The sequence below is a fragment of the Mus musculus genome, chromosome 9 (genome assembly GCF_000001635.26).
Source record: "Mus musculus strain C57BL/6J chromosome 9, GRCm38.p6 C57BL/6J".
Classification (NCBI taxonomy): domain Eukaryota; kingdom Metazoa; phylum Chordata; class Mammalia; order Rodentia; family Muridae; genus Mus; species Mus musculus.
The window spans coordinates 65,580,284-65,597,135 of record NC_000075.6 but is presented as its reverse complement, the minus strand read 5'-3'; the positions used below and the strand labels follow the sequence as shown (position 1 = coordinate 65,597,135).

At 48.8% G+C, this 16,852-nt stretch overlaps 1 protein-coding gene across 13 annotated transcripts; it reads right to left on the bottom strand.

Moving 5' to 3' along the window:
• Window positions 1-1,168: 1,168 nt before the first annotated feature.
• Pif1 (PIF1 5'-to-3' DNA helicase) lies at window positions 1,169-9,986 on the bottom strand. 13 transcript variants are annotated; one of them, NM_001357526.2, is made up of 13 exons: window positions 9,885-9,962; window positions 8,742-9,552; window positions 7,999-8,131; window positions 7,796-7,921; window positions 7,532-7,685; window positions 7,309-7,423; window positions 7,082-7,188; window positions 5,277-5,416; window positions 4,906-5,012; window positions 3,787-3,874; window positions 3,534-3,679; window positions 2,558-2,749; window positions 1,169-2,355 (listed from the first exon to the last, which is right to left on the bottom strand). In NM_001357526.2, the coding sequence occupies exons 2-13, from the start codon at window positions 9,285-9,287 to the stop codon at window positions 2,296-2,298; spliced, it is 1,914 nt and encodes a 637-aa protein (NP_001344455.2). In that variant the 5' UTR covers window positions 9,288-9,552; window positions 9,885-9,962; the 3' UTR covers window positions 1,169-2,295. The 13 variants fall into 13 exon arrangements, 12 of the variants coding, with proteins under 12 accessions (NP_001344455.2, NP_001344456.2, NP_766041.2 ...); NM_001357527.2 differs by having other exon boundaries at window positions 8,742-9,524; NR_151702.1 differs by having other exon boundaries at window positions 5,277-5,449; window positions 8,742-9,976.
• Window positions 9,987-16,852: the final 6,866 nt, after the last annotated feature.

The following is a 16,852-nucleotide window of genomic DNA, read 5'->3' as shown; positions in this document are numbered from 1 at the left end:
ACCAGGCTGGCCTCGAACTCAGAAATCCACCTGCCTCTGCCTCCCAAGTGCTGGGATCAAAGGCATGTGCCACCAGGTATACTTTTTTTTTTTTTTTTAATATATGTGAGTACACTGTAGCTGTCTTCAGACACACTAGAAGAGGGCATCTGAGCTCATTAAAGATGGTTGTGAGCCACCATGTGGTTGCTGGGATTTGAACTCAGGTCCTCTGGCAGAGCAGTCAGTGCTCTTAACCCCTGAGCCATCTCTCCAGTCCCTGAAGGAGGTTTTTTGAGACAGTGTGTGAGAGGGCATTACTGGTGAGACTGAGGAAGGAGGTCAGCTGGGTGTTTTCTCTGCCTCTCTGGGCTAGCAGGCTTTCGCCTCAGCATCTAGCTCTCAAACAATTGAGATTTTGTAAAATAGCAACAACAAAAAAAGCCCATTTGCTATTGGTAAGGATCCGAGTTCCACTTCCAGCACCCAGGTCAGGTGCCTCACAGCCACCCATAACTCCTGTTTCAGGGGATCTGACACCTCAGGCCTTACTGGCACCCTGGAGCTGGAGTTACAGGTGGCCAGATCTATAACCTGCTTGATATAGGTGCTGGGAACCAGACTGCAAGAGCATTCTAGGCTGTTAACCAAGCCATCTCCCTAGCCCCTTCATCATGCTTTTTTTTTTTAAAAGATTTATTTATTTATTATATGTAAGTACATTGTAGCTGTCTTCAGCCACTCCAGAAGAGGGAGTCAGATCTCATTAAGGATGGTTGTAAGCCACCATGTGGTTGCTGGGATTTGAACTCTGGACCTTCGGAAGAGCAGTCGGGTGCTCTTACCCACTGAGCCATCTCACCAGCCCATCCATCATGCTTTTTAATAAACTGAAGATAGTTCGTTGATGGCTCCTTCCCTATCAGAACATCCAAGCCAGAGTCTCAGGGTAGCTGGGACTTAGAACTGCTCTAGAGTATATCTGTCTTAAATTGTGGGTGACAGTTACTCTCCTGGTTGGTCCATTGTTTGTCTCCGCCTTCAGCAAACTCAGTTTTCCAAATGACAGTTGCTACAAAGAGAACCCCCCTCACACCAGGTTGCTGTGATCTGGGTCCTTGAGGTGGGTGAACAAGCACCTCTGTGTGCGCTCCCTCTGTGAGGGAGAGAGACCAGGCAGGAGGCACAGTTACACGGTTCACAGTTTTATTTGGCTTAAATAAATACAAAGGAGAACATACATCTCCGTATCCTAAACACGGCCTCTCCCCTAAACCCAGCACATTTTGCAGCGTCTGTTCTCAGTCGGGCTCTGAATGATGTTTACTTGGGGCTGTGCTAGGCTGAGCACAGCTGTGAAGGTAATTAAACTTCTATCTTGGGCTTGTGTCTGGCCTGAATCCCCTCTAGGCTCCTGCCATAGTTTGGATGGTTTCCCTTATAGGTTTATGTACTGGAAGCTTAGTCCCTAGCGTAGCAGTGTTAAGATGATGTAACCTTTCAGAGATGGATTGCATGGGAGGTAACTAAAGCAAGGGGGTCCTGTCCTCATGGACGGATTAATACTCTTCCCCAGCATCACCATCCTCTGTGCCTGTCTCTCATGATCCTGCCTGCAAGTGTCCCCGCCAGGCGGTTGCTGCTACCGTCAAACCCCAGCAAAGCTGAGACGAGGCTGGTTCCGTGTTCTTCATCTTCTAGAACTGTGAGCATATATTAATTAAAAATAAATCATTTTTTTCATAAAGTACTCAGCCTTATATATTTTGTTATAATAACACAAAGAAAATTAGAACCGACCCTGGTAGCAAGATTGCTCATCGGGTATAAGTGCCTGCTACCAAGCCCTGTGACCTGAATTTAACCCCCAGAACACACTTGGGGAAAGAGAAAACCAACTTCCTCGAGTTGTCCTCTGACCTTCACATGTACAATATGCTGTGCGTGCACAAGCACACAAAATAAATACATGCGGTGTAATAAGACAGGCTGCTCCTACTGCTGCTGCTGCTGAATGCAGCCCCTGCCCGCACTGCCTCTCCAGCCTGCAAAGAACTCTGTGGCTGTGTGTTCCACCCTTGGTAGAGAGCTTTGTCCTCTGGTAACCATCACCATTTCTAGCTTTGAACCCTGGAAGTCATTTCCCCGGGGAAATAGGTGAAACTGAGGCAATGCTAGTTAAGTAGATGGGAAACTGTGTCCCTTAACCCTACCAGAGGCTGAATAAGGGAAGAAACACAGGCCTCTCCCCAGTTAATTCCTAGGGCCTTGACCCAGGAAAAAAAGCTAAAAGTTTGTCTTCTCTTTCAGCTGAGGTCAGAGGTTTGGGTCCATGTTCTCCAGATCTGAGTTTGCCTCCTCATCGTCTTGGGACTCCTAGGTCAGAACCAGAAAACTAGTCACAGGTTTGTGACACTCTCCAGGGCCACAGCCTGAGGACCAACTCCTCTTCTCTTCTGCCTCCACTCGAAAGGAGTCAGTAAAGATTCACCGCTAGGCCTCCTTCTCAGCCTACCCACACCCGGGAGGTCCATCTTAAGACCAGACTGAGGCCCCTGCCCTTAAGGTAACTCCTTACCAGACTGAGGCCCCTGCCCTGCCGCAGGGTGGCATAGAAATGCAGCACTCGGGAGTCACATCGAACCACCGTGGGGTCAAAGTCCAGCACACGAAGACCCTGGAGGCTACGGGCCCGGGAGAGGGCCACATAGGCTTGACCACTGGCAAACACACGGCCCAGAGAGATCTCCACACAGTCCAGAGACATGCCCTGGGTGATAGAGGGACGGTTAAAGTCAACTTTGCCTGAAGTGTCTTACATTCAAATGATTTTCAAGAATCCAGCTACTGTGCCTGGGTGCCTCGCCCACCCAGAGTATTTTTTTTTTTTTTAAGATTTAGTTATTCATACAGTGTTATATATACAGTGTTCTGCCTGCATGGATGCTTACCAGGCCTGTAGAGGGCACTAGAGCTGAGTATAGGTGGTTATGAACTACCATGTGGTTGCTGGGAATTGAACTCAGGACCTCTGAAAGAGCAGTCAGTGCTCTTAACCACTGAGCCATTTCTCCAGCCCCCATCCAGCGTCTTAAACATCTGAGAGCTTGAGGGACAGAGCTCAATGGTCAAACAGGTACAGAGCTAAAACTCTGCCTCTCCCCTAGTTGTGATGCCTCGGAAGCTTTCGCTTTCTCAGCGCCTTTGTTTCTGCCTGTGAATCACTAACTATTGCCAGCTGTATCTACGATTGTTTGGTTGTTAACCTGTTCTGGTCCTGGTCGGGAAATGGCAGAGGAGGGTCTAGAAAGGGAGAGAGGAATGTGGAGGAGGAAGTACACTGGAGAAGAGTCTAGGGCTGGGGGCGTGGCCTGGCTGGGAGCATGCGTGCAAGCCCACCCACCTAAGCCAGGCTTTGTGTTGCAAACTTGAAATAACAGCTTCCAGGAGATAGAGGTAGGAAGATCAAGGCCAACGTCCTCTACAGCTGCATAATGAATTTGAGGCCAGCCTGGGCTCAGCATAGCCTGCCCACCCCTGCATCGGATAGTCACCTGGCTTTTGTGGATGGATATGGCCCAGGCCAGCTGTAGGGGAAGCTGCTGCCGGCTGAGGTACTGTCCCCCAGTGACCTGTACTGTCCAGCGGTCAGTGCGGATGACCTCAGTGATACCACACAGGAACCGTACCCGGGGGAGCCCTGAGGAAGGCATTGAGAAGTCCCACCTTTTAGCATGCCTATGGTTTGTCCTGCTGGCTGTGAAATAAACCCAAGCAACAGGACCCCCTCCCTCCGCAATCACTCACCTCTCCCTTCGGACTCAAACCCAACTACCACCCCTCGGGCACCGTTCACCAGGCCCCGAGACACTGCCAAGTTCTTCACCAGCATGACCTGTGGAGGAGGAAGTGCAGGGATGGAGAGGGACCCTCCCTGGGCCTGACTCCTCTAGCAATCAGGGTTCAGAGAGAGGATGGGGGCTTCTTAGCACAAGCACCACTGTGGTGACTGCGACCTCTGTGACAAGCTACCTTATTTTCCTGGAAATATCTTGACCTTATCTTGTGTCAAAGGGGCTTAGTAGTCATCAAGTTGCCTAGAAAGAAGGTGGTAAGGCCAGGAGGGTAACCTGCATCACAGGACTTTGAAAAGAGTTGGACCTTGCTGGGTTTGGTGGAGCACGGTTTTCTATTCCAGGAAGCAGAGGCAAGCGGGATCTCCAGAGTTCAAGGTCAAAGGGGGGTGGGGAATTAAGGGATTGTGCCTGCCTAGAAGACCACAAATTTTGAGGAATGACACTAGCGTCTGCCATGCCTCTTTCAACCACAATGCTTGCATTTCCCACATGTGCCTAATGGACTCTGAGGAAAATCTACCATTCTTGGTCATTCCCACAGAGGAGGATGCCCTCTGTGGTATACTACTATAAGGGTATACTACTATAAGGTATAAGGTATACTACTATAAGGTATACTACTATAAGGGGTAGGTAGTATACCTCATATCATGGGGGATGCTACCATGGGGAGACATTTCACCTAGGAACTGGGCTTCAGTAAGGAAGAGACTTGTCTAAAGTGGTGTTGCTTGTCAGGGCTCTCGATGAAGAAAGGTGAGAAAAGCTGAAGACAGGAAAGGGGGCGGGGAGTGGTCACAGTAGCTCTCAACTATCAAGGGGCCTTGGTAGAGTGTTAATAATTGGGGATCCCAGCCGGGCGGTAGTGGCGCATGCCTTTAATCCCAGCACTCGGGAGGCAGAGGCAGGCGAATTTCTGAGTTCGAGGCCAGCCTGGTCTACAAAGTGAGTTCCAGGACAGCCAGGGCTACACAGAGAAACCCTGTCTCAAAAAACCAAAAAAAAAAAAAAAAAAAAAAAAAACAAACAAACAAAAAATTGGGGATCCCTTCCCCTGTTTCCCACTCACCTGAGCCCCCAGCTTTAACTGAAGGACACGGCTAACAGGGCACTGAGCATCCAGGGTCCGGCTTAGCTCAGGGTCACTGTCTATAGCCTCAAAGCTGTGTACATCACCTGGAAAAGCAAGAGTTGGGAAAACAAGTTATATATTGACTTGTGGCTCAGCTTCCACAAATGTATTAGATCAAGATAGTTGTGGGGGAAGGACTGGGGACAGCTCAGGCCTAGCCAGGGCCTGGGAGTCAGCTCACCACAACTTTTGGGTTATAGTTTCATCTGTAAATGTACATAGAGCTTGGGCCCAGTTTGCCAGGGATGGGGGTGGAGGGGATGTCACACCTGTTCGATGGCTCCTCCTGGCCCAAGCCTTCTATTTACCTGGCAGTGCCTTCAGCCACTTCTCGTTGGTCAGGGCCACATCATCCTGATGGGTACATAGTCTCGTGGCTACAATTCCATCTCGTCCCACCTTATGGGCAGCTGTGGCCCTGAGCTGGCGGGTTACTTCATCTGAACATCTGTGGGGGCTGCAGTGTCAGACCAGAGATCCCCTGGACACCAGAAAAGGTGGGGACAGTATGGCCTGCTGCACAGGCCAAGTCTTGGGACTCAAAAGGGGCACCAGAATAAGCTTTGCTGCTACCCGACCCCCAGCCAGTCTACTTATCCCTCAGGTGTGGACAGTGAACATGGGGATAAGGATGCTGGACTCTGAACACAGGTGGACCCACTGCTGGCCACCCCTGAACCCAGTATTCCTGAAGAAACAGGATATCATGAGCGACCTCTGGCCAGAGGTTTGCAGACCTGGAATAGGATGCTGGTGTTGATACACGGGAATACTCGCTATCCTGTCATCAGATCAGCCTCTCCAGTACAGTCTTCTAGTAACTTGCCTACGGCTTTGGCTGAAAGAGCTAGCCTGGGTATTTTTTTTTCTTCTTCTTCTTCTTCTTTTTCTTTGTCTTGTGTGTGTGTGTGTGTGTGTGTGTGCACACTTCTTTTTTTTTTTTTTTTTTTTTTTTTAAGATTTTTATTATTATATCTAAGTACACTGTAGCTGTCTTCAGACGCACCAGAAGAGGTCATCAGATCTCATTACAGATGGTTGTGAGCCACCATGTGGTTGCTGGGATTTGAACTCAGGACCTCTGGAAGTGCAGTCAGTGCTCTTAACCACTGAGCCATCTCTCCAGCCCAGTGTGTGCACTTCTACAAGCTAGAAGTCAATGCTGAGTCTTCCTTAGTTACTCTTAGCCAGTGTTTATTTGTTTGTTTTTGTTTTTCCAGACAGGTTCTCAGTATGTAGCCCTTACTGTCCTGGAACTCACTATGTAGACCAGTTGGTCTTGCATTCACAGAGATCTACCTGCCTCTGCCTCCAGAGTGCTGATTTAAAAGCATGTGCCACTACACCTGGCACTTTTTTTTTTTTCTTTCTTTTTTTATTTTTTATTTTTTTTTATTTCTGAAACAGGGTCTCCTACTGAACCTGGAGCTTAGTTAGCAGGCCAGCAAACTGAAGAGTTCTCCTGTCTTGACCTCCCTAGCACAGGAATTTACAGGCATCTGCTGTCAACCTCAACTTTTTACATAGGCACTGGGGAATCCAAACTCAGGTCCGTGTGCTTGTGTAACAAGCACTTTCCTGTCTGAACCGTCTCTCCAGCCAGCTAACCTGTGTTTCTATGTGAGGTATGGTATAAGGAGTGGGTTTGCTGTTGTTTTTTTGTTTGTTTTGTTTTGAGAGAGAGTCTTTCTAAATAGCCTAGGGTGGCTTCAAACTCACTCTTCTACACCTCAGCCTCGAGTCCTGTGGTTGCAATTGTAAGCCACAATGCCCAATGCCATAGCATTTATTGGTTGAGTGATGGATGGATTGATTGATTGATTGATGTTATATCATTTTTGACTATATTCTATGCTAAGTTGTCCCAGACCTTGTTTTCCTGTACAGACTGTTCAATCCTGAGGACAAGCATCGCTCCCTCTTCCCTGGACTACGTGTGGTTACCTAAAGCCTGTAAGTCCTAGGACTGAGGAGGTAGGGGTAAGAGGATCAGGGGTTCAAGGACATCCAAATTCTCTACCAGCTTTGGCTACATGGGACCTGCCACCCCCAAACATAATAACATAAACCCATTCATGCATTCTCATCTCATGGCCGCTTTTCCGGGACCTACCTGCCTAACCTCACAGCCTGCAGTAGAGAGATGAAGGTCTGGTCTGCTTGCCTCCACACCTCAGTCAGCTCCAGAATCACAGGCACACACCTCCTCCAGCTCTTGGCCTGGTGGGGAAAGGACAGGGGTGAGTCAGGGATCAGAGGAGACTCCCCCACAAGCATAGGATCAGAATCGGGATGTAAGTCCCCCACAAGCAGAGGTCAGGGTTAGGGTGTGACCAGTACCTGAAAGCAGAACTGAGGCTGCTGGGAGCCTTTGGTCACTGGTGGCAACTGTAGGAAGTCCCCACAGATGATGAGCTGGATCCCTCCAAATGGCTTCTTCTGTTGCCGGACAGCTCTGGATGGGAGCAGGGAGTGCTTTAGAGACGGATGCTCGGTGGGCAAACCCCTTGGAGGAAATAACCAGACTCAGGTCTCAGTGACTGCCCTTGCCGTCCGTACTGACCTGGCCACAGCTTCCAACTTGTCAAAGAAGTCTGCCTCCACCATGGAGATCTCGTCAATGACCAAACGTTGGCAGTTCAGCCAGCCCTGCCGCACACCTGGCCGATTGGCCAGGGCCATGCACTGGGCCAGGGGAGCCTGGCCTGAGCCGATGCCTATGAGTGACGCAATTCAGTCTGGGCTGAAATCCCAGCCCCCCTCATCTCTCCCTCCTTTGCCACAGGTCTGGCTTGCTCTTACCCCAAGCCCAAGGGCTCACACTTACCTGCAAAGGCATGAAGGGTGGTGCCCCCAATGTGGCAGGCTGCCACCCCAGTGCTGGCAGTGGCCACAGTACCAGTAGGGGGCAGGGAACCCAGGATATGTTTCAGCAGGTAGGACTTTCCTGTCCCTGGGTAGTAGGCAAAGTCAGAGTTGCCTGCCTGCTCCCCCCTAGGGCTGCCCACCACCTTATTCCTGCTCTATTACCTGCGCTCCCAGTGAAGAAAATGCTCTGGCCTTTCAGAACCATCCTCAGCACAGCGGCCTGCTCTTCAGAAAGCTTCGGTTTGGTGGAGGGCATGCGCAGCTTCTTCACAGGCAGGGGCCACCTTGGAGCTTCCTGGGAGGAACAGGGCTGTGTCAGAACCTCCTGCCATGCTGCTTGGTCTGTATGCACTGCAAAACAGCCCTTTGCTGTGCTCTTGACGTCACTTGGAACTTTGAGCAGGCTTGGGTCATCCGAACTTAGTCCCGACAGATACCAGACTTCATTTCTGGCTTTTCATCAGTTCAGTGTCAGGCATCTTAGATTGGTGACCACACCCGATCGAATCTAAAAGCTCCGTCAGATCCACCTGATGGTTTTCTCCTCAGGTGATTGGACGATTGCCTGCCCCTGATCCCTTTCTATTATTTCCCAAAGTTCCTCTCTTCTGGGACTTAATACCCGTTCTTTCCTCTAAGTTTTTGTCTTGTCTCCTCCGCCGCTATTTCTTTGGATGTGGCCAGGATCCTAGTTTCCTGTTCTCAGCTTATCTAATCTTGGGACTTACTGGTGGGTAAGCATGGATGATTTACACCTCACCATCATATTCAAATAAGGTACGATGGGCATTTCAAATCACCAGCTGTCTCCTTAATACTCCTGACTATCTTCCCCCAACCTTGGGCCTCCAGGGTTTCTTCGATCCTCAATAATAGCTCGCCCACACTCCCTTTTTGGTTCTCACCGTACTAGTCTGGGATTCCATTGGCCGCTTTTCCAGCGCAGAATCTGGAGCCTTGGTGGCTGCAGCACGCTGCAGTTCCTCTGGCTGCACTGGACTGATGGTGACAAAGTCTCGGGGCCGCGGGCCGAGCAACTGTGCGCGGGCAGAGGCGGGTCCCGGCCCAGGGGCAACCGCCAGCTTCAGGCGCAGCGTGCGCAGGAAGCGGCGCAAGCGCTCCGGGGGACAGTCGGAGAGGAGCAGTTGCACTGAGCCAGCTCCAGGGACTCCATCGGTGGGGAGCCGCAACGTGCTGCGCCCAGTCGCAGCGAAGCGGGTGAAGAGGCGCACGGCGCGTAGCGGGAAACAGCGTGGCCGCCCCGTGGGTCCCGGTGCCTGCAGTCGCAGCATTAACTCACGTCGTTCGTTTCGACCTAGGCTCAGCTCTGCGGCGCGCAGGGCCTGGCGCTTGCGAGGTTGCCCTCCAGGACTCAGCTCCTCCACGGCTACCCGGCACCGGAGCTCCGCATCGTCACATTCATCGGTCGCCGCCTCTGTGCTAGAAGGCATCTCCAATGCCTCTGCAGGCGTGCAGAGACCGGAGCGCATAAGTCACAGAAAATCGAGATGTAATAGGTGGTATGGCTGCGGTGACGGGAAATCCTGTCCAGACCTCTTAGTGTCAACAGGTTGTCACTGGTAACAGAAGGTGCCACCAAGATATTCCAAGCACTCTGGAGCGAGGAGAAACGTCCTCTGCTGCTGGAAGGTGGGGTCACATGCACTTAGGATTCGCGAGCGATTGTCCTGCAATGTCCACATTAGAAAGGTGTTCCTGCTCAGAAAAGAAGCTTGTTGAGGAGACTCACCCAGGCCAACAGGGGACTCGTTAGGGACTTCTACCCAGGAAGCAGAACAATAATCACACGTTGGGCGATGGGAAAGAGACTGGCTGGAAGTGAAAACAGGCTGAGACTTGCACACCCCCTTCAATAACCAATTAGTAGGTATCAGGGTCAGTGTGGTTCCAGTGCTTTGGAAAGGGTAAATGATTAGGGAATGTCTGGAACCTCCAGGCCCAGGAATCCATTGTCCCTCCGTCTGACCCACGAATCTGTACCTCTCCCAGCGAGGATCACTAAAATAATCGCGTTCTTTGCCTCCCACCTCAAGGATCCGATAGACTCGTTGCTTTCAGATGAAAAAGCTGATCTGAACCGGCCGGCAGAAAGCTTCAGCAGGAAGAACATTCAAATACTAGGAATAGAAAAACCACCCTATCACCGGCCTGGTCTTTAAATTCTCTAGCCAATCAGGGACAGGGGCGGGGGCGTGTCTACGGGCCGGCGTTTCTTCGTCTTTCCAACTCTCTGAGGACAGTTAACCAGAAGCAGGCTTTTTGTGTTTGGTCTTGGGTGCGTTTTAGAGTTCCACGAGTGGGCGTGGTGGGGTAGGGATGGGGCTGCGGCTCCGTGGCGCGTGGCGTATTGTTACCCAAGGCGGCTCTAAAGATTTGAGAACCCTTCAATTTACGCTGTCTGCTTTTCTCATTCTACCACCACCACATGACTGTGCTTGGCTTTGGGGAGACCCTGTTCCCACCCACAGAACGAACCACTGGCTCCTGTTCAGGTCATTCCCTGGGCCAGCCAAGTCCGCTTCCCTGTTCCCTAATTCTTTGCCCTTCTCTGCCCCCTTGTCTTTTACCCTGCTGAGACTACAGATGTCCAGTGGTTATAAAGGAAGCCAGTTAGTCCTTGTTCTCAGGGAATTCTTACTCCTCTGGTTGCTTTGACCACTCCGAGAATTTATCTTTTTCAGTTGGGGCCTTGTTACATTTTATAGGCTTTTTTTTTTTTTTTTTTTTTTTTTTTTGGTTTTTCGAGACAGGGTTTCTCTGTGTAGCCTTGGCTGTCCTGGAACTCACTTTGTAGACCAGGCTGGCCTCGAACTCAGAAATCCGTGTAGGCTGGTTTTAAAAATTCCTGGCCTTAAGGGATCCTCCTTCAGCTCCCTAAATAGCTGTGACTATAAGCACTTGACAAGATCCAGCTTTGAAAACTTACTTTTAATTATTATTTTTCCTTCACTGAAGTTTGAAATTACATAGCTGGAAGGGATCTTCTGGGTGGGTCCAGTCACCTCATTTTACAGATAATAATAGCCACTACAAACTAAATTCATTCATTCTTTCTTTCTTTCTTCTTTCTTTCCCCTCCCCCTCTTCCCTCCAAGATATCATATATCCAAGGCTAGCCTCAAATATCTCTAAGTTGCTACTCTCAGGGACATAACATTGAGTTTCTGATCTTTCTGCCTCCACCTAAATGTTACAATTCCATGCATCTACCACTGTGGCCAGTCAGCGCTGAGGATCAGAGTGTACAGCCCTCAAATTTGATATTCAAAATAAGAATTATAAGAATTGTTAAGAATTATTTTACTTTATGTGTATGAATGTTTTGCCTGCATGTGCTCCACTTGTGTGCCTGTTGAACCTCCTGAAACTGATGCTTGTGAACCACCACGTGGGGTCTGGGACTTGGAGATCTCTGCAAGACCCATGTGTGCTCTTTACTGCTGAGCCATCTCTCTAATCCTGAAAATGTTTTCGTTGGAACTGGAGGAATGGCTCACAGGTTAAGACCATTTGTTTTCAGCTAGTACAGTGACTCACAACCTTGTGTTCCAGGAGATCTAACACCTTCTGGTACACACATTCAAACATGTAGGAAAAACTCTATGAACATATAGATGTGTGTGCATATGCATATATGTTTAAATAAATATTAAAAATTTAAAAGCTATTCACAACATCACATAAAAACTCTGTATTTACTGAGATAAAAATTTATAATTCTTTCTTTTTTTCTTTCCTTCTTTTTTGGCTTTTTCGAGACAGGGTTTCTCTGTGTAGCCCTGGCTGTCCTGGAACTCACTCTGTAGAACAGGCTGGTCTTGAACTCAGAAATCTGCCTGCCTCTGCCTCCAAAAATTTATAATTCTTTTTTTAAATATAAAGATTTAAATATTATTATATGTAAGTACACTGTGGCTGTCCTCAGATGCACCAGAAGAGGGCATCAGATCTCATTACGGGTGGTTGTAAGCCACCATGTGGTTGCTGGGAATTGAACTCAGGACCTTTGGAAGAGCAGTCAGTGATCTTAACCACTGAGCCATCTCTCCAGCCCAAATTTATAATTCTTATTCTCAGACCCTTGTGCCCTAACATTTTATTATGAAAATATTCAAGAAAATATAATGCAGAAAGGTTAAAAGAACTTTACCGTAGAGCCCAAGTGATCGTTCAGCAGTTAAAGGCACCTGCCACCAAGCCTGACAACCTAAATTTGATCCTACAGACCCATTTGGTGGATGGATGGATAGAACCTACTCTTCTAAGTTGTCCTCTGACCTCCACATTTGTACCTTGTCTCTGTCTGTCTCTTTCTCTAACACACACACACACACACACACACACACACACACACACACACACTCACGTTTTGTTTTTTCAAGACAGGATTTCTCTGTGTAGCCCTGGCTGTCCTGAAACTCACTCTGTAGGCTAACTTTACCTGGAACTCAGAGAGTTGCCTGCCTCTGCCTGTAGCTTCTTTTGGGTTTTGAGACAGGGTCTTGCTAGAGAGTTCAGGCTGGCCTAGGACATGCTATGATACAGCCCTGGGTAGTCTTATACGAGCAATTCTCCTGCCTATGCCTCTTAAGAGCTAGGAATACATGATGCCAACATCCCTGGTTGTGGTGTGTGTGTGTGTGAAATTTGGGAATTGTTTTGTTGTAATGATTAGATTGATTCATTTTATTTTGTGTGCCAGTGATTTGTCTGCATGTATGAATGTGTGCCATGCGTTTGTCAAGGCCAGAAGAAGGCACTGGATCACCTGGAACTAGTTACAGATGGTTGTGAACCACCTTGTGAGTGCTTAGACTGGAATCCAGGTCCTCTGTAAGAGTCATCTCTCGGTGAGGTGGCTCAGTGGGTAAGAGCACCCGACTGCTCTTCCGAAGGTCTGAAGTTCAAATCCCAGCAACCACATGGTGGCTCACAACCATCTGTAACAAGATCTGACGCTCTCTTCTGGAGTGTGTGAAGACAGCTACAGTGTACTTACATATAATAAATAAATCTTAAAAAAAAAAAAAGTCATCTCTCAGCCAGGCAGTGATGGAACACACCTTTAATCCCAGCACTCTGGAAGGCAGAGGCAGGTGGATCTTAGAGGTGAGCTGGTCTCCTTCCAGGTAGCCAGGGCTACACAGAGAAACTGTCCTAAAAAACAAACAAACAAACACAAGCCATCTCTCTAGTTGTTTGTTTTTTGCTTGTTTGTTTTAATTTTGTTTGTTTGTTTTTTTTGTTTTTTTGGTTTTTCAAGACAGGGTTTCTCTGTGTAGCTCTGGCTGTTCTGGAACTCACCCTGTAGACCAGGCTGGCCTCGAACTCAGAAATCCACCTGCCTCTGCCTCCCGAGTTGTGGGATTAAAGGCGTGCTTGTTTTTGTTTCTTTTTTTTTTTTTTTAAAGATTTATTTATTTATTATATGTAAGTGCACTGTAGCTGTCTTCAGACACACCAGAAGAGGGAGTCAGATCTCGTTACGGATGGTTGTGAGCCACCATGTGGTTGCTGGGATTTGAACTACAGACCTTCGGAAAAGCAGTCGGGTGCTCTTACCCACTAAGCCATCTCACCAGCCCTTGTTTTTGTTTCTTGAGACAGGGTTTCTCTATGTAGCCCTGGCTGTCCTGGAACTCACTCTGTAGATCAGGATGGCCTCAAACTCAGAAACTGCCTGCCTCTGCCTCCCAAGTGCTGAGATTAAAGGCATGTGTCACCACTACCCGCTCTCCAGTTTAAGCATCTAAGTTTTCTGACTTATATTTTAATTTATTTTAAATAAGCACGTGGGCAAGGAATTCTAAAATACAGATTAGGTACTATTTTATTGTATTGGAATGTGTTAGACATTTTTCCCACCTAAGCTTTTGTAAGAGTAACAACAGTGAGTCCTTGTAGGAAAAGAAACCTAGAGCTCAACTTGACTACTCTGGTGTTTCTTGGACTCTGTCCTCCTGCCCACTCTACCTCTGCTGTTCTGTCATTTGGGCCTTGATTGGCGGATGCAGAGGGGCGGAGCCAGAGTGAGTCCTCACGTCTGCTGTCCAACTTCCTTCTTTGCTGCTCTGGGTTGGGTGCACGTGTGATTCTCTGCTTGCTGCCGCCGCTGTGAGGCCGAATTCGAGGGAGACATAAAGCTACTTATGGATTTCTTTCTAAACCCAAATCCAGATTGGAGGCAGACATTTAGAGGGAAGGGGTTCTTATAAGATTTTCTTCTGTAGAACTCTTCCCGGGTCTTACCCATTCTCTCACTGAAAGGCCCCAGTGCAGGCTAAAGAAATAACTGTAACTTTATAGCAAAGGGCAGTATCATGTGATACTAAAAAGATCCCTGCCTCCCTCTCTGTCCCCCACACTTAGGATCCTTTCTCTCCAAGCTTTTGCCTTCCTTCTTCTGTAGTTGAATCTTGTGAAGAAAGTGTGGTTAGAAGAGACGAATGAGGAAAGATTTTATGATTTTGTAGCTTCCAGAGCACAAATCAGGCACTGCAGCTCTGGTCTCTCTTCTCCAAACTTCCTGATGCTGAGGTAGAAGCCAGCCAAGCCACACTGTGACAGCCCCAAACAGTAGGACCTCACCTTGAACTGCTTCCTTACCTTGCTTGGTGCTCTCCCTTCTCCTCTCTGCTGCCCCCACGATTTGGGGGTCCAGTTGAAAACCTACACCCTATCTTTGATTTCCCTCCTTACCTACCGTTAAAACTTTATCTTCCTCCAAAATGTATACAGTCTGTTAATGTCCTCCCATTCTCATTCCACACCACAGCATGCTGTCATCTCGTCTTAGTTAGGGTTTTACTGCTGTGAACAGACACAGGACCAAGGTAACTCTTATAAAAAACAACATTTAATTGGGGCTGGCTTATAGATTCAGAGGTTCAGCCCATTATCATCAAGGCAGGAACATGGCAGCATCCTGGCAGGCACAGTGCAGGAGGAGCTGAGAGTTCTACATCTTCATCTGAAGGCTGCTAGCAGAATACTCACGGGGCTGATGAGATGGCTCAGTGGGTAAGAACACCCGACTGCTCTTCCGAAGGTCTGTAGTTCAAATCCCAGCAACCACATGGTGGCTCACAACCATCCGTAACGAGATCTGACTCCCTCTTCTGGAGTGTCTGAAGACAGCTACAGTGTACTTACATATAATCAATAAATAAATCTTTAAAAAAAGAATACTCACTTCCAGGCAGCTACCATGAGGGTCTTAAAGCCCATGCCCACAGTGACACACCTACTCCAACAAGGCCACAACTCCAAATAGTGCCACTCCCTGGGCCAAGCATATTCAAACCATGACACACCTCTACCCGAAATCACAGCAATAGATGGCTAGTTTCACTCTAATTATAAGCTGTTCTCCAAACAGCAAGAGATGGGGCTTGCTTGTTTGTTTCATTAGTTGGTTTTTAGAGATGGGGCTTCTCTGAGTAGCTTTGGCTGTTCTGGAACTCACTCTGTAGACCAGGCTGGCCTGGTCTCATAGAACTCACAGAAATCTGCCTGCCTCTGCCTCCTGAGTTGTACAAGTGGGATTTTATTTTGAGTTGTTTATCTTCCTGTCCAAGGAACTCTGTGCAGGATGGAATGTTTCAATCTTGGAGGAAACTGTTATTCAACACTGTGGCCCTGGCACACTGTTTTCTATATCCTTAAAAAAAACTAATTTGCCGGGCATGGTGGCACACACCTTTAATCCCAGCACTCAGGAGGCAGAGGCAGGCGAATTTCTGAGTTCGAGGCCAGCCTGGTCTACAGAGTGAGTTCCAGGACAGCCAGGGCTACACAGAGAAACCCTGTCTGGAAAAACCAAAAAAAAAAAAAATTATTTTATGTATATGAGTGTTTTTTCTGCAGTTATGTCTGTGCACCACTTACATCCCTGGTACACGAGGAAGCCAGAAGAGAACCTCGGATCGTCTGGAACTGGAGTTCCAGACAGTTGTGAGCCACGATGTGGGTGCTGAGAATCAAAGCCAGGTCCTCTGGAAGAGCAGCAAGTGTTCCTAACCAATAGGTCATCTCACAACCCCTCTCCACCCTTTAGGTGTAAGGACCAGTTCCAGGCACGAGGGGCAGTGTGTTCCATCCTCTTTCACGTTGAACTGAAAAGGACCTGAGCCCAAAGGCCAGCAGAGGGCAGTGAAAGAGAAGTTTGGTCAACTGATGTAGCTGAGGTTAGGTCACCCAGAGTCAAAACAGATCATCATTAATCTATCCCACAAGCACAAAATTCTGGGTGCTGTAGCATGCAGCACACCTGACTAGGAAAGATAGTGTGTGTGTGTGTGTGTGTGTGTGTGTGTGTGCGCGCGCGCGCGGGATGCTGGAGGTTTGGCTGTGACAGTCACTCTCCGAGCCTGTTTCTTCAAAATAAAAATAAAAGTACATGGTAGAACTTAAAGGGTTTCTTCACTCTCTAGCAACGTGGTCAGGTCAGGGCCGAAGGGAGTTAGGGTGATGGAGTCGGCTCACAACATGAGAACCAGAAAGGGGTTGAACGAGGGAAAGGAGAGCACAGAGTTTGGGATTTCAGAGACCCTCTATTAAGGAACCGAGTCCAAACTTGATTCTGGTCATAAATTCCAAGCTCATGGCCGGCCCCACCCTGAAGTTCCACAGACCGAAGACCATAGCCACTACTTCAAATTGGGGGAAGAAAGGGGACGAGCCTCTTTGTGTACTCATTTCTGAACTGCCCTGGCAGCTGGATCCAGTCCCCCGCAACCCAGGCCCACTGGGTTAGGCAACCTCAAAGGCATCAGCTACCCACTGCCTCCCGGGCTTGCTTGGTCAGCCGCGCCCCCGCCCCGCCCCGCCCCGCCCCCGCCCTGCCCCACCCCGCCAGCATCCCTCGCCTCCGCCTCTGGGCCGGAAGCCCCCTCCCCCTCCGTATCCCCCACCTCCCTAGCCTCTACCCCCTCCCAGTCCTTCTCCCTGCTTTGGTCCGGGAAACCTCTCTCCGCCCTCTTCCTGCTACTTCAGC

What these genes read in the sequence shown, in the direction of transcription:
- Pif1 (XM_030244168.1), bottom strand. Translation starts at nt 9,326, where the DNA reads ATGCGCTCCGGTCTCTGCACGCCTGCAGAGGCATTGGAGATGCCTTCT. An exon ending in CACCCTTCATGCCTTTGCAG is followed by an intron (nt 7,686 to 7,795) that starts GTAAGTGTGAGC and finishes CGTCACTCATAG; the next exon opens with GCATCGGCTCAGGCCAGGCT. An exon ending in GTGGCTGAAGGCACTGCCAG is followed by an intron (nt 5,013 to 5,276) that starts GTAAATAGAAGG and finishes TTGCTTTTCCAG; the next exon opens with GTGATGTACACAGCTTTGAG.